General features: G+C 37.3%; 1 protein-coding gene across 1 annotated transcript in view; it reads right to left on the bottom strand.

Annotated features, from left to right (window-relative positions):
- LOC139473717 (JNK-interacting protein 1-like) overlaps window positions 1–1,047 on the bottom strand; it is a 52,051-nt gene extending 51,004 nt beyond the window's left edge. Inside the window, exon 1 of the mRNA XM_071256436.1 lies at window positions 895–1,047. Within this exon, the coding sequence (XP_071112537.1) occupies window positions 895–935 (41 nt within the window). The 5' untranslated portion in view covers window positions 936–1,047. The remainder of the gene's footprint in view (window positions 1–894) is intronic.
- Window positions 1,048–18,254: the final 17,207 nt, after the last annotated feature.

Raw genomic sequence — 18,254 nt, forward strand, 5'->3', positions numbered from 1 at the left:
TGTTGTCATGGAAATAAAATTACTCATATACACATCTTAAACAATAAAGTTCCTTCACGCTATGCACTATACATCAAACTGAATTATAACAATATTAATCATATCATAACAAACTTCTCCTTCATTGCCTATGAAAAGTTTAGTGGATACACACAGGACCATGTAACTAATATTCTATATGAACAAACTCACAGACGAGGCCTTGTCTGTTTGTAAAGTGGAACATTAGTTACACGGTCATGTGGAGTATATAAAAGAAAGATGGCAAATGGGAATGACGAAACCTTGATGTGACATTTCATTGAATCAATGTCATGATCAACTACGATGTCAACTTACACTACATCAACATCCACAAGTAAAAACACATTAAACCATCCAGTAATGACGATGTATTAATGCTGTTCATTATTAATGAACGAGGGTACAAGCATGCTGCTATTGTCCTCGGATGGCAGTGAGTGAACATCTATATAACTGTCATTACTAGGAGGGCCATTAAAGATTAATTGACACAGTTTGTATTGTATTCATATTAGAAATAACCAAGGCAACTGTAATACATTAAAATATCCATGTGTACTAGCAGACCGTACCCTTACTGGAACAGATTCGGGGAGGAAGTGTAAATTTAATGTTCAGTTCAATATGGAAGGATTCCTCAGGGATGTCGCCATTTTACCAAACAACATCTGTTGAGGATAAACATGTGTTGAACTCACGAACAGAAACATTCAGACATGACCATGATTGTTTAGAATCTGTCTGAGGAAGGCTTTGAATAAGACATCTCATACGAAGGCATTGTGTGGATGTTAAATATTCTCATATATTAAAAATCAAAAAGCTTTATCAAACTGGGCTAGAAAGATAAATAACATCATATACTCATACCTGAATGTGTCAGGACATATCGGCCTGTACACTTTCAACATCCTGGATGTTGAAACGACAATAATCCCTCTAGAACAGAATCCTTCGTTAGTCCATTTTGTCAGCCATCTTGTCTGCTAGAAATCCAATAGAACCAGAGCTAGCTAGCATGTTGTGAATGGCCGCATAAATTATGCGGCTTGTGTAGGTTTGGTGTGACGTCACACGGGTCACAGTGACGCTCATCCGCTACAAGAAAGGCAGTTCCACAGAACCTAGCATTAGCCTCCGAACTGAGAGATCCAATAGCTAGTCTCGACTCAATAATCAATAATCATGCCAGTCTGTGGAAGAGTCTATATCTGTGGATGAGTCTACAGCAGAGGGGTGTTAGATGATGGGAATAATAACTTGAGCTTGTCTCCGTGTCATAATTATTTATGTCAACCTGACAGTAATGACTCAGTTGTTGAAGTAATTTCAGGAGTGTGTGATATGTCTATAAACTGAATATACCACAATCAATACTGATGGTGACAATGCGTAACAATCTGTAGGGTTTTATTTTTCATATAACTCCTTCAGTCAAAGAGTGCAAAGTTTTATTTTTATTTTCTATGAAATATCATTAATAAATATGTTGAACAAAACATCAACTTTTTTTTCTTTCACATGGGATTTTCTTTCATGACAACAAAACCATGCCATGAGTTATGAACATTAAATCACCAGGCACTGATATGGAGATTTATGATTTAAATTCAAGTTAATCAATACATGTGAGATAAGCCAGAATATTAGGTCATAGCAGGTATTGAATATCATGTAACTTCAGATTCATAGTCTGCTTGGATAAAAGGAATATACTAGGAGTATTCACGGGTTGGTAGGAATGTATTTTACCGTGAAGTGAAGCTAATGTGATTTAGCTGATACAGTGAATAGTAGTGAAATGTGGTAAAAAAAACGTTCATGCAGTTGTAAAACAAATATTGATATGTTTAATACATCAAAGTGCAACAAAGTGCAACACACCTCTCAGTAATGTCACTGGCATAGTGCCTCAGCAGTACTAACTCAAACGACACCTCTTATAAAGCGCCAAATCCTCGACAGCACGCTCATGGCGCCTGACCAGATAAATAAGAGTTCCTAATGACAGTAGAATGCTTGAAAGATGTGTATTTATAGTGAGTGAGTATTGTTTTACGCTGCTTTTATCAATATTCCAGCAATATCACGGCAGGGGACACCAGAAATGGGCTTCACATATTGTACCCAGTGTATTAATAGGCTGGTCTTGAGCGTTGTTTAGAGTTTGAGAACATTTGATTTCATTTGGTGGAGTGTTCCATTTCATGGCAGCAGAGGTTTTGAAGGAATAGTATTCAACTGTTATGAGTCTTTGAGGCTGTAGCCGATTTTGAGCATCCAGACTGAGTCATGAGGGCTTGTACACGTATAGAAGTTGACAGAGGTTGTCAGGGGCTGTTCCAGTGTTCCAGTGATGCACTGGTACGTGACAGAGAGAGAACTTTGAGGTCAAGTCCGAGTTTGTACTGAGAGCCAGTGAGGAGACCATAGTGTAATGTGAGGAGGTGAAGGTGGAATGGGGTTTAACGTCATGTCCAAGATTATTGCACCTAAATAGCGACATGCATGCATGTGTGTGTGTGTGTGTGTGTGTGTGTGTGTGTGTGTGTGTGTGTGTGTGTGTGTGTGTGTGTGTGTGTGTGTGTCTGCTTGTACTAGTTGTCCAGGCTAATGCCGATTTTATTTATAGTGCTAGCCCACTGAGATACCATGCCACAGTTTAACATGAATACCCCACTCAGACACAGTATACTGACTCCGAGCCGACCAGTCCTTGTTTCAGCCCCTTAATGCCGAACGCCAGACAGAGTAACAACAACTACCATGTTTTAAGATCTTTTAGTATGACACAGTCGGGGATTGAACCTTCAGCTCTCTGGGCAGACGCTCTACCACTTGACCACATAGTAATCGTAATGTGAGGAGACTTGAATGTTGATGTCATGACTGTACAGCAGACTCTTTGTAGGCTGTGGAGGTGCTCCTGGGTAGCGCTCAGCCGTAGACTAGTACAGCAGTCAAGTCTGGAACGATTTCCACCTATAACTTTCTCTACTGCCTTAGCCTACCTCTTTATACTGCCAAACTTACTTCTATGCCACAGCACAGTGTGGACAAAGAGTGGCATTTAATGTTGCAGCCCAATCAGTCACAGTGAAGAGTAAAATGTTCACAGACTTCACAGATTGTCTCTGTAGGGAATATAATCCAGATCATGTTCAAGACAGGTGACCACCCTACCCACTCACCTACCTCCTCAAAGGCAGAAATTCTGCAGGAATTCATCATTATAAGGTGACAATGATTCCCACATCCAGCTTGAGGAATTGGTTCTGTACGGTAAAGACGTAAAGGTGGACTATCTCTGGCTAATTGGCAGTCCTTTGCAGTTTGCTTTTTTCAATATCATGATGTAGATCTATATCCACAATGCACATTTCATCCGTAAATAAATAAATAAATAAATAAATGATTAAATAAAATGGACACCAGAGGATGGAGCATACCCGGAGATTCTATATTTAAAGAAATATAAGGATGCAATATTTACTGAATCAGGCACGGTCTAATATCATTAAGAAGCAGCATTATATGATGACGAGACAACAATTACTCATTCAACATTTTGACAGAAGCAGATCATTATTGAAGAAGTAAGGATTCTACAGGCTGCCTCATATTGGCATTGAAGATGGAATGGGATAATTCTATACCCTTCAAATTTTTCTTTCACCTAACTTTCATTCAGATTTGTTTGTACGATCCTTTGGACTTATCTTTTATGAAACAATAATCATGCTTTATGGTGCTTCCTTTGGCTGATGCATTGTTCACAAGCTTACTTCATTAAAAGTCTCAAAGAAGAAACATTTTACATCTAGGAAATTGCTTGAACTTTGAGTTAGACTGCTGTAGGGACAAGGACGACCACAGCCAAACAGACTGACAACGGCAGTAGACTGGAGCTATGTACCCAATCTCATTAAATCAGATCTTAGTTCTCGCTATAGCTAAACAAAGATCTGAGGACATCCCATTACGGGTCATGTCAGAATGACCTTTCTACCAACCAATCAAAGCTTTGCTTACCAGATCGTGAAAGTGACAGTCGGAATGTGTTTTCTAACCATGCAACCCCGAAAACGTTAACATGGGGTATTCCGAACGACAGTTACGGCCCGTACTGCTGATTCCATCAAAATTATCGTCTATCTCTCCCTTCCGTGGGATAAACATTTGAACGGAAGAGGCGTTTGCACAGTACGTGGGAAGCACTGCCATACAATCTCTACTATATATTGGGCATTCCGAAATGTTCGTTTGGTTCAGTTTTCCAAATTTTAATAGAGAACTGTGTCAACATATTTTTCAAGCGTAGTCTGAAATGGAAGTCGCCAGGTTGAAACGAGTGCCGTAAAGCTTGAGAAAGCTGCTTTCTAATTGGCGGATGTCCACTTCTTGTTAGTCATTTCAGTGGTTGGTCAAAGTTTGCGACAGGTCGTTCTGACGTGACCCCTAATGGGATGTCCTCAGATCTTTGTTTAGCAGCAGCAAGAACCTAGATCTGTTTCTAATGAGATTGGCTATGTACCTGACTAGAGTTATGAGGCTGCCAACCCTCTTTTGGTACACAGGATTTGGGGGTCTATTTAGAAGGTATTAGGGACTCAGCAGTGTGGTACACAGGATTTGGGGGTCTATTTAGAAGGTATTAGGGACTCAGCAGTGTGGTACACAGGATTTGGGGGTCTATTTAGAAGGTATTGGGGACTCAGCAGTGTGGTACACAGGATTTGGGGGTCTATTTAGAAGGTATTAGGGACTCAGCAGTGTGGTACGTGGGATGCAAATGAAATTGTATTTAGTACACAGATTCAACTTTCTAAAACAATAATGCTGTATGTAACAGATTCATTTATATATTTTATGTTTTTGATATTTTTTCAGTAACTGAACTTCACATCGCACCCTTCTATGACCTAGGAACATGTTCTATAGGTTTTCATCTGTTTCCTGCATATGCCATGATATTATTGAACCATTCATGACCAACTCGTGTCATTCCAAGACAAGACATGCCACTCTCGATGCGATTTGAACATATGAACTACAGAAAAACTACTTACAGTAAAATGTAGTCAGCAGTGCTTGTTGAAACTCTGATACAGATGCTATTATTTTGAAAAAGATATGATAGGTTGTAAACATTTACCATCATTCAATCTCAGCTGACATGACTGAACTTGCACTTTCATGGACAACGTTAACAAATAGAATACACATTTCATATGTGTTCATACAATAACTTTATGAAGGAATGTCCTATCCAACATGTCAAGAAAGCATGGAAGTATTTCTAAATGTATACAAACAACACACTAAGACCATTGTAATACTTAAATCCTATGGGTTTCCTAAGTAGCCTTCGCTTGTCGTTATGGGTAGGGTTGTCAGGATCGGTGGATTGGTTGATTGGGTGCCAATCACACCCGAATGGCATGCTTTGTTGTTTACAGTGTCAGTCACTGGTTTGTCTGGTCCAGTCTCTATTATGTCCTCAAGTAAAGACATGTAGCTGAATACAAAGTATATGCTGGATCAAAAATTGAAAGCATTCTTATTGTTATTATTTCACTAAATAAATTGTGTTGGAATAACACGGTCCCTTTATAAGCCAGAATATAAGTACGTTTCACATTAAGTTTGTTAAAACTAATAAAAAAATTAATATTTACCGCGTTCAACGTTATAAGCACCCAGGGCGTTCTCAAAATTAGAAACAGAAGGCTCTCATTAGAATATAATTTTGTTGAAAGAGTTGAAAGATCATTAATTTCGTGGTTTATGCTGACAGCCTGAAATGATACAAAGAAAAGTCTGTGCATATTATACACGACAGATATATTTTTCCAGAATTTAATTGCCCATAATTAAGGGTGGATATAACACATGAGTGCATATTATACACGAATAAATAAGTCTTGTGTACATTGATCAATCGGAAGTGGTGCTAATTGGGATTGTTCACTTAGCAGTATGTGAGAGCGAGATTTTTCGTTTACAAAATTCGTTTGAACATCTTTGATTGTATGATTTCTGGTATACCAACTTATGAAGAATCGGAGAAACTAGGCTTTAGGATGACTGCATGCTTTAGATGGTTCTCACGTGGACATTAAAAGCATTGGCAACCATGTGTGCAGTCTGCCCAGCATGCAGTCATCCTAAAGCCTAGTTTCGCTGATACTTCGTAAGTCTTGGCATGACACTAGTATCCAAACAAGAATGCTGGATCCATTGGGGTGCCATTTATCAGAAAAGGCACAAGGAAATGCAAGTGAATTTGATTTTCATCATCTTCCCGAGGCAAGAGAGTTAACTGACTTTAAAAGTCCAGTTTCCACCCTTGCCGAACTAGGCAGGAATTACTGGGCTCGATCGAAGCGCCACCAGTGGCTATTACCAATTATGTCCCTTCTAAGCCTCTCCTATGGACCAATCAGATTCCACCTCTCGTATCACTTGCGTTTGCTTCTCACAAAAAGGTGGCGACCAGTCAGGACGATCTGATCGATAACCAAGATCTATATTGTGATAAAACGGGTCTTACATCGCGAAATGCATCAAATCATGTGAGCCATGTACCATGGTCGTTTGTTAAGCTGTGTTTTGGCGACCCATTATATCCATATTTGTGTCTCTTTTTGGCCATTAACATGAAATTTGGATACAGACTAATGTCAAAAATGAGATACTTAAAAAAAGAGCTTTGATATTTCAATGGGAACTTTCATAAATTATTTTCATGAAGTGACTTCTTTTGCAGTTCAGTATAATAGCAAGTAAATTCGTCTTAAATATGTTTTAAATATCACAGTCCTAATTTTGATACTCAGAATCCATCCACACAAATCCATCCATTATTATGTTAACAAAGCAAAAGTTAGCATCATTGTAAAGATACTAGCTATAGAAAAGTGCATTGTCTCTATGTAAGAGGTTTGATTGATAAGTCTCAGCTTCGTCCAAGCCACAATCTACAAGTACTTGATCACTGCACGTTCCTCAAGTTAGTCCATTTTCCAAAGGTCACTGACCCCTGCTAACTTTACTGATTTGTAACAGCGAAACCTCTAGGACATCATGTAATGTCCACAAATTAAGATTTCACCATTACACCGTTTCTTCCATGTGAACTTCTCAATCAACAACCCATGGTTGATTTCATGGCCTTTTACCATGTTCTTAGAGGCAAGTTGTCAGAATTTTAAATTCACAAAGAAGACCAGAGCAGAGAAATTTGTTTTCAGGTTACCATATGAATATCTTCTTCTCCGATCTCAAGAAAACCATTGCAGAGGATTGTGGGTATTCTGCCTTTGAAGAGTGAATTCTGACGTGCTTTTGAGATTTGTGTTAAGTAGTATTCAGGATTCAGAGGGGTGCAAGTGAGACTCAGATTTAAAAATTAGATGGTATTCAGAATTCAGGGGATGGAAGCTTTGCACCCTCAGTTTTTTGAATGGCTCTCGCCATGTAGAATGTTAACTTTGAGAATATCTGTGGCCAGAGACGGACATTATTCTAAATGTATCAGTACTGACCCTGCATCATGCCAAGACAGAGTGGTTATCTTCCAGCATGATACATCTGTTGGGAGCCAAGGACGACAGAGCCAAAATGGGATTCAGAGAGCATTTTTCATCCACAAATGGCTACAGACCTCTTCCTTCATCAATTACCTCCAAAAAACATAGATCAGATGGTGGTTTCTTGGTTGTCGCCATCTTGTTTTCCAGAACAAATATAGGTTGAAGTGTATAGCAGTTTGGTGTAATTCCATGAGCACAATATGGTTCTCTTAGACCAATTGACCAAAAATGGGCATTTTCCGAGGCATGGGCTTTAACTGCCTACAAAAGGGTCTGTTGCAATCCTGGCCGAATTAGACTGGAATTTCTGAGTCATATTTGTTAACAACATGACGATTTGGGGCAATTGCAGGACTTGAAAAGCATGCGTACTGTCAACTGGATTATGACAGATATTTTCAAAATCTTTACATGTTTTTAATCAACATTTTCAAGTGATTTGATGCACTTCGCGTGGTAAGACTCATTTTTTTTACAGATTCACTTGAATGGGCGGCGCCTTATTGGGTAATGCAAATGCAAATGGCATGAGAAGTGGAACCTGATCACTTAGGAGGGGGGACACTGCAGGGACATAACTCGTAATAGACACTGGTGGCGCTATGATGGAGCCACGAAATTTCAAACTAGTTCGGCAAGGATGGAAATTCAAATTTTATAGTCAGTTTACTCCCTTGCCCCCAGAAGAGTGAGTGAGTGAGTATAGTTTTACGCCGCTTTTAGCAATATTCCATCAATATCACGGCAGGGGACACCGCAAATGGGCTTCACACATGTCGGGAACCGAACCCGGGTCTTCGGCGTGACGAGCAAACGCTTTAACCACTAGGCTACCCGACCGCCCCTGCCCCCAGAAGATGATAAATGGGATGAATGTGTGATTCCCCTGCATAACTAATAGATCCTGTGACATAGGGGACATAACTCTGTACAGTAAGTCATGCCTCCGCAGACAGCTGGACCAACCATGATCATTTTCAGATTACTGATGGTTCAGTCCCAGTGAGGACTTGGCTTGGTCTTCACTCAGGACAACTGTGAACTTACGTTATGTGGTTGGGAATAAGACTATAATCTAATTCTGACCTACCTTCCCATCTTTTTTTTGCGATGAGAAAAAAGACTTCACTTTTATGTGGCCTAACCATGATCTACTCACCCTGAAAACCCCTTGGGGTGAATATTAAAGAGATATTGTAACCAGTGCGTTGTGGTTGTAGTTGTGTACATCAACAATATTCAAATCATGTGACCATTAGATCAGGTACCTCAAATTTTATCTTGGTAGCGCTATTTCATTACCCAGTTTTATGTTATGTGACCAGACTGTTTGATAGGTTCCAGAATTCCTCATTACAGAATGAAAAATATGAAGATTTATTTATCAAAGACAAGTGAACATAAATTTTCTCAATCTCATTAAAATCTATTACTTTTACGATCTGTCACGATATCCTTCAGCAAGAAGATCTGAGGACACGTCCATAGCTGGGTATGAACTTTGACTTCATTTTTGGCATTGTGATTTCCATGAATGATATATATCATCAAGACATAGAATCGTATAAATTCCGAAAATATAGAAAGCTCAATGTTGATTGGCTGATTATTTAGTTCCATGACACGACCTTCTATGGAGGTTTCCTCAGATAATCACATAGAGAGACATCGCATCGCATCGCATCGCATGGTATCGGATTGGATCGGAGTAAAAGATCTGATTTTTATGAGATTGTAATTCTCTTTGTATCTCAATTTTGGTACCTGGCATGTTCAAAATATCTGTGTTTGGCCTAGCCACCAAGTTAAATGATGCATGAAGTTGTATAGAAAGGTTGTGATTTTTGTTTTCATTCAGAAAATCAAACGGCACAAATGCGTCCTGCTATGTCCCCGTAATTATATGCAAGGTTGTTGTTTGTTTATCAAATAATTAAATAATTTAAAAGTACAAAATAGCAAAGTGAAAACAGAACTACAGAATACATTCCAGAAAAGAATCCAATTTTTCAAACACTTTCAACACACAATAACCCTCGGTGTAGTTTAAGTAGAAAATCAACTCGCAAAATTGTTTCTATGACCTTATTTGCCACTTATGCAACAAAGTCCAAGCACTAATATGCATTCAGCTTCAATTAACACCAAGCTGTCCGAGGCTAACAATGTGACACTGTTTCACGACACGACATGAAACAAATAAAGCAATGTCTGTCTGAGCCTCTCCAGAATATCATTAGATGTAAGTAAGACAACCTTTCACAGTAAGGGGTATTTAGCCTTTTGGAAATGTAATTATCTGAACCAAATCAATACTCAGATTTCCTCAATATAACACAATATTGGAATACCAGCCTTTTAGTACTTACTATGTTCAATATTACTTTGTTTTTTTATTTCATTCAACAAAGAAAGTCATTAAAATTAGAAAAGTACAAAAATAAAATGTACATGTTATATAATTATGTGTTGGTGTTATAATGAGGATGAATGGGAATCACTCTTCTGAAACCCCCTCTCATCAAGTAAAAGAGAAGTCAGATTTTTACGATTGATTTAGCCAAACTGAAAGTGACAGGAGGCTTTTGCAACTTTATTTTAAGAATTGCCTCATGAAGAAATCCGAAGAAAATTGGAAATTGGTGGAACTTTAGTCCTGAGAGAACCAAACATGCAGACAGTACACACTTGTCACCTTGGACATCACAGCATTGGCTTAGTGTCAGGACACTGACAAAAAGTGACAGGCAATATGATGACTTAAGACGATTACATCCAATAGAGGCTTATGAAGGGTCTTCAGGACATGGTGTGTAAAACTCAAGACTGACCCAAAGAGTCAAAACTATGCTAAACCCAGGACAATAATATAGATTCAGATATGAAATTATTTATAGAATTGTTTATTGAATTCAGTATTTGGGGTATTTTCATAACCATTCTGTATTTCTCAATTGAAACTGCCCTGTGGGTAATTAATCCCTTCATAGCTAGTGCAGGTGTTTCATTAATCAAAGCCTTGAAACTCTTCCAATGATGTGAGGTTATGTGCACAAAGGTCTTGTTATCTCAGATCCACTATAAGATAAGGGCAAATAGGCCATCTGGGGTTTCATGCATTAAATATTTTATTACTTGCTTTATGGATCCACTGATTAAAAATAAATTAAATTTTCAATAATATTTAAGTATTGAGGATTGCATTAAATCTTCCTGCTGGGTCTACTACCTATTTTTTGCCTTGCTTGACAAAGGCATAAGGGTCTATACCAAACCGTTGCCATTACAGTAAAACAAAAAAGTTGTTATCCATAAATTGTGTTGTACCTAATTACTGTAATGAAAAAGAACTCAAAGTAGGTCAATTTGGGAAAGGGGGGACTGACCATTTGATGTCATTAAAAATATACACCCTTTTAAATTATTATATTTATTTCACCTGATCGACAACATGCTCATTTTATTTTGATTCCTGACACTACATTTTGAAATAATTGTGTGTAATTAATTTATGCTGGTCTATGGATGAGATTCACTGAAGACATTGTACCCTGACAGCATGGATTGTTGCTCATAATATCAATCACTGGATTGTCTGTTTATTTTAAGGCCTCAAATCTGTCAAATGGCATGTATATTCTTTATATCTTATGTCTACAGACATGATAGATAGATGGTAAATATCAGGTTTTAAAAGAGATCCAAATCACTCTGTCATGTCATCAACCACACAATCAGAAGTCTGAACACAACTTAACTGCAGGGATAATTTTTTATAAAAATATCAAGGATATTTCCAAATAAGGGCATCCATCAAGCCTCCATCGTTTCCTTTTTTAGCTTGTTTATGTTGAAGAAATGAATTAACATGCGCCCTTTGTAATATAATTAAATTTTTTTAAATTACTTTTCAGAAATGCATTTAAACATTGCCTCAAAGTCTATTTCTGCTATCCTAATAGACGGTAGCCCAGTCTCTTGTCATGCTCGGTTGACTTAGCCAGCAAATTGACTCACGCAGCTGATGAACCTTAGCGACAGTGTCAGACAGCCAGGTAGAGGCCAGAGCCTAGAGCTTATAAAGGTGGCAGTCACAGTCTCAAGCTTGATGTGTGATTGAAGTCACTCAAAAACGCCCCTTTCCTCTAATTCTAATCTTTTATGTTGATTAATCTGGCAGATAAAGATTGCCCTACTTACAAAGGGTCACCCCATGCAAACCACAGCTTATCCCAACGCTCATGATAGTTCAGTGCACCAGACAGTTAGTGACCAGACAGAGGCCCCTGTCATCACACGGTCACCATCAGGGTAAATAGATCACTGGACTCTCTGCTCTAGACTTGATTACAATCGGAAATAATTGATACATAAACAAAAAGACAAACCATATTAAATAAGAATACATACTTATTGATAACAACTTCTGGTTAGTTAGCAACGTTTTGATGTAGATTCTTACTTCGTTCTCAAGCTGTTATCTATAAAGTTGTACATTTTCTTAGTGTCTGCCATAAGAGTTTATTTCCTCCAAGTTTCAGGCCATAGGCCCATAGAACATACATGATATCAATAAAGTGTATGCATTAATACATGAAAAGAATATAATACATAAATAATACATCAGTGAATTGTGAGTGACTCGAGTGATCTAAAAGTGTGGTAGATATATTTAGCAAGTTGTGTAATAGTGCAGTGTCTGCCATACGTAGTTGTACGTTTTCTCATTTACTCACCAACGTCTAGAATACCAGTCAAACAGTTAAACCATGTATAGTTTGAACTACTGGAGTAACCCTACAAAGACACAATGTTTCAGTGTCTCACATGGCACTCATTTGTGCAATGTCCAGGGCCCCATTCTCATGGTCTCATGATACAATTAGAAAAGAACACAAGACTGTAAAGCGAGAGAGTTGGGTTTTATGCTGATTTTAGCAATGTTCCAGTAATAACATGGTTGGTGACACCCAAAAAAGGCTTAACACATTGTACCCATGTGGGGAATCAAACCTGGGCCTTCTGCATGATAAGTAAACGCTTCAACCACTGGGCTACCATACCCCCCCTCCAGACTGAGGAGCACACTACTTCAAACATATTGGCTCCAAACCCTTCACAAAGAAATAACTAGCATTGTTGTGTCCTATTCATGAATTACACGATCGGTCTGGTATATGTCTCAACATCTAATTCACATCAATTTCCTGATAATGAACCCTCCCTGGGAGACTCAACACTGATGGAGCCCGGTACAGTGACAGGAAGTTGCAAACAAGAAGGAAAAACACCAGGCACAGCAGACAGGATTGTCCTTGCACAATAAGTGGGCCGTGAAAAGCCATCACTTCAATCCATTGATCCACAAGTTTTGGTGGATCTGGTTGCTGACCTTATAGAAGTGCGGATATTTACTGAAATTACCGCAATTGTGTCTGTAATAACCCGTGTCAGACGGAGTGTATACCAGTAATAGAGGATGTTGAACTACGTTATAACTGACATCGTTAACATCCAAGGTGAATAAATAGATCTGATGACATAAAAGGTTGTGGTAGTCCTTCTCTCTCTAGCAGCATTTGAATACAGCAAAGATATTCCTCATTTCTAGATGTGTCAAATCAATCAACTTTTTCACAAACCATTTATCATGTTCTGAACCAGGACTTCAGTTTAATGGTATCAAATATGCACTGTCGAAGAAAATCTATGTTGAACTGAACCAAGTAAGTACCCTGTTCAGAAGAATGAAAGAACAGTATGTGGGTTTACCTGGTCATATCTCTAAAACAATATTTGTGACCCATCAGGAGATATGGGACCTTAGGGGTTAAAAATCACATCTTGACTACTCATTATATTTTAAAACTACAGTATCTTCGGAACACAAAAATATAATTCACAAGCTCCAATTCATATTTATACAGAGATGCATGACATCAAACATTTGGACTTATTTTCCGACTTATAATTGTTTATGTAATGGTTGCTGTTTTTAAGACATAATTTTTTGATGAATTGAAAGTAGACATGTATGCTGAAAGTTTTTGAAATAACTCTTTTATTACATTACGAACAAACGAGGTAAAAATATGATATATTTGTACAGTCTGTACACATGGCTATCTTCACTGAAGTATGTTCACCTCGAACGTCTTCATGACGTCATAGCACAATTGAATCCTTGTACCCATAAGGTCCCTTGTCTCCTCGTGGGTCACACTTGATTCTCTTTCAGACACAATAAAATAATTATTCGATTTTCATCCAATTTTTTTAAAGACTGAGGCATGTGGAATTTCATCTTTTAGAAGTAAAGCCATCAAAACATCTGTGTACACTAACTGTCAACTGATGTCAGTTACACAAAGCAAAACAATTTATAGCACTATTGTGTGTACTTCATAAACAGGGAGAGAAGGGAACATGCCATATTTTCTTGAGTATAGAGGGCACCTAAGTATAATGTGCACCACCCTCTAGCGGATTCAGTATTTTGGAGAAAAGAATATTTGAATATTAGGTGCAGAAAAAAATTACACCATACCCCTTCAGCGAATTCCAGTAAACGAACGGGTGATAAGAGACTTGGTCAGTACAAATTTCAAATTTGAGATACACCAGACATGTTGATCTACCGTTTAAATTGTATTTTCTGTTCTGCTAGGCATTGTTTCACATCCAGGGATTAAGATTACCTTGCGTATTTTATCGTAAACTACAGTCAAGTCTCGTTAATCCGACATCGTTGGTTGCACATGATTGTGTCGGATTAACGAGTATGTCGGATTAACGAAATAAAGTGATTTGTGATTGAAAATCGGACATCTTCACGATAGATAATAACCGTGTGTTTCCTCGTGTAAATGCAAGTGCTACTGTCTTAACAACTTGCTTCATCTACTTAAAATAGTCTGTCAGTGTTTTCTGTTTCTCACATTTTAGAGGCACATTTCTCAAAGTCCCCTGTTCGCTTGACGTCTAGGGCTGGTGGTTCTTCAGCATCAACATTGTCGAGGTGTAATTTCATTTGTTTCTTATAACAAAGCTTGAAATTCTTTATGATCCCGTCATCTAGTGTTAATTGTTAAAGTAAATCTCTGCAGCCAGTGCGTGTCAAAACACGGGGTTGTGTACTCGCGGGCAGATGACCACGGAGTACGCTGACCACTGTGTCGGATTAACGAGACTGATTAATGAGTGATTTCGGTAATTCGTTGCAAATTAGGTGTGTCGGAGTCAGAGTGCGAGAATGTCGGATTAACAGGACTAAATAGTGCTGAATCAATCAGTTCCCATCATTTGTGTCGGATAAAGCCGAGTGTCGGATTAACGAGTGTTGGATTAACGAGACTTGACTGTATTATAAAGCCGGAAACAGCAATCAGCTGTACACGTTTTCTTGGAATCTTGAGGTGATTCGGTTAAAACTTACCCAGTGATATAACTTGAAAGGATTTTAATGCAAGGTTTAGGAAAAATTGTAACTGAAACTATTTTTTTATCAGGAATAATATATTCCAATATAGTTGCAGCTTTAATTAAATATATTTAAATAAAATTAACCCTAAGCGTAGCACTTCGGTGCAGCTGATTGCAATTGCCAGTAATTTTTTGTACATGGAACAATATACAGCACATACCATCATCAGTACATAATAAATTACGGGGGCAGAATATTTGGTAGTGTGGCTGGATGAAAATCTAATGAGTAATTCATCATGGCCTTAGTTGAAATAAGAATATTAGTATAGTTTCCAGACAAATTGGATACAATCAAATAAAATCCTCAGACAGGAACCACTAACTGGCTGGTAAGAAGTCAATGGTGGCCTGGGGATGTATGCTGTATTCAGTAGCTAGGAATAAGATCATAAAACCTCTATGTGAATGTGTATGTTTCTGTCTGGTGGCGCCAAAGGTCTTAGTGCCTGAACTGGCTTCTTGAAATGGAATGAAACAACAGGTAGTCTTTTGATGCCAAATTCATGACTTCCAAATTAAGGTAGATATGGCTTTTTGAAAGTTAAGAACTGTGATTTGTTGTCTTGTATTTTGAGGGTTGAAGGGTTGAATTAAAAGAAATGGTACATCTTGATAAAAAATATGTGGTTCTGACTACATGACTTCTAAATTAAGTTTCACTATAAATAATACAATATGGCATTAGAAAACTGGTGACAATAGTTTGTTTGTTATGTCTAAAAATGTAGGTATGGGATAAAAAGAAATGTTATGGTTCTTTGAAACTGCATCAGAAAGTTAATTTTCATTGCATTGTTTTTATGTGATCAAATGTAAAAAACATGTATTAAAACATACAGAGCTTCAGATAACTTTTTGAGCAACTGAGTTTTTACTCTAGGGTTTCTATTTTGATTGGGTTATTACATTTTTCATTTGGAAACCAATATTTTTTCACTCATCTATTCATCACTCTTTTGGGGTTTTTTACCAAAAATTTAAAAAAATATGAAATAATGTTTTATATGTATAAAACTGTTCTAAATAAATAGGCTTGACCCAGAAAGTAAATTAGCTCATAATTGTGATTCGGAAATTAACTCCTTTGTACGCATGCTGAAAAAGCTTCATTGGGAATTTACACTAACTGATTTATAATTTGAGTTTTTCATTTAATGCAAGTGTTTCTGTACGCAAATTAAATGAAAGTAATTGGGTTTTGAATATTTTGAACATTTAAGCAAATACGCTGCTTATCTGTAGCTCTGAACATAACCTTGTTAACACTTTGGGAGCAAATTGCATCCTAACAAGCATGAAATACTCATATCCTCCGCCAAAATGACATGTCCGGTTGTGTGCAAGTCAAAGTAGTTTCTATGGAAACTTGAAAAATATTTTTTGGAAGAAAAAAAATATCAAAAGGCACCAGTTCATCACTAGACCTATCTGTCTGCCAAGTTTGGTGAAGACATATTGTACGTTTTTCAAGATCTGCTCCAGAAAGGAGCACAACCTCCATTTTCAGTCAAAGTCATTGCTATTGAAACTTGAAAAATAATAAAAAATATATTGGAACAAGTTTATAAACACAAAGTAAAGGCACAATGTGCAGCTGGACAGCCCCACCTACCTACAGGGATTCATTGTGTGATGTCAGTAATTGGTCCAGCGTGTCTCTCCACACAACCCTAAATGAGAGGGTACACATAATCAATATACCATGTCTCACGTTACACCATAAACTATATCCATACACCAGACATATATAGGAGCCTTAGACTTTATACAAGATAGCCAAAACAACAGAACAACATGTCGTGAATATTGTCAGCCAAGCCACCTTACATTACATTGTTTGGTCTTTGGAGTTTTGCTAACAATTTTACTTGGAAAAGTCTCAATAAAAATAGTACGGTAATAGCTAAAAATAGAGGTTATCACACGTGTGTGTTTTGGGATGGTAGACATTCTATATTAGGAATAAACATTGTATTTTGCAAGCCTTGGCAAGTTAAATATATAGTGTTTGTTTCTAACACAGGATATTTACCATGCCAAAACACACAAGTGTGATAACCTATTTACTTTTCTTATATTCCATCTTTGAAAAATGTATTCTCTTCTCTCACAAATGGTACCTAAACATTGAAGGTTTTCCAGGAAAGTGCACATTCATATATTATGTCAGAAGGTATGACTACCATATCACCAAATTGTTTAAAGAAAATTATATCTGATCTGTAATTGCCTAAAATGCCAATTTGATAATGTATTTTCATATTTTCTTGAAAAGCAAACAGAACTGAAAATGCAGTAACATGAAACATATCTTGCAGGCACTGGTTCAGTTGTTGTTCCCGTTCTCTCCAGAATTACTGTTAGCAAAGTTGATATAATTCATATTTCAAGTTTTAAAAGCGTAAATCCATTTGTTAAATGATTCATGGGGTATCTATCATCTGTATGAAATGTCGAAAAATCTATTGCATTTATAAAAAACAGATATCTTATTGCCCACAGAATTAAAGAAAAGGAAGCCACATTTTATTTATAACATATTGAAAGTATTATAAGACATGTCTATCGCCATGTGGCCTAATCTAATGTATATTGTCCATTTAAAGCTGTTTATTTGTCAAGAAGCCATACATGTATCATCAAATATACATTAAACGTAACATATCAGGCTTGGGGGAAAAAGTATATAAAAAATAAACAAAACATGCCAATTTATCAGTTTGCCAGTTGGAGTTATTGCCCTTTATCAAAGGGAAGCTACTCTAGTCTACACAATGTCATGCTCGTTTAGTGTCTGCATGGTCATAAGATTGTCATAATGTTATGGAAAGGAGTCAGATGCCCCACACAGCAAAAAAAAGAATCGATGTAACAGACATATTTCGGCCAAATCCAACTGTTTAAAACACAACTTCCTTGATAAATTGCTTTACAGTTTATACTACCAATGCTCTCTTTACTTTTAAAATGCCTCATCTATTTCCCTGTAAGTCACTAATTTTTGGCATCTTAGATTATTTTGATACTAACAATTATCCCAGTCATTTGTCCAGATCACGGATGATTCAATCATCAACAGACAATGGTGATGCCATATTTGTTTGCAAACACTGAAAGTAATTCCTACATGATCTTTTTAATTTGCATATT

The sequence above is a fragment of the Haliotis cracherodii genome, unplaced genomic scaffold, assembly GCF_022045235.1.
Source record: "Haliotis cracherodii isolate W230 unplaced genomic scaffold, xgHalCrac1.p SCAF_3, whole genome shotgun sequence".
Taxonomy (NCBI): domain Eukaryota; kingdom Metazoa; phylum Mollusca; class Gastropoda; order Lepetellida; family Haliotidae; genus Haliotis; species Haliotis cracherodii.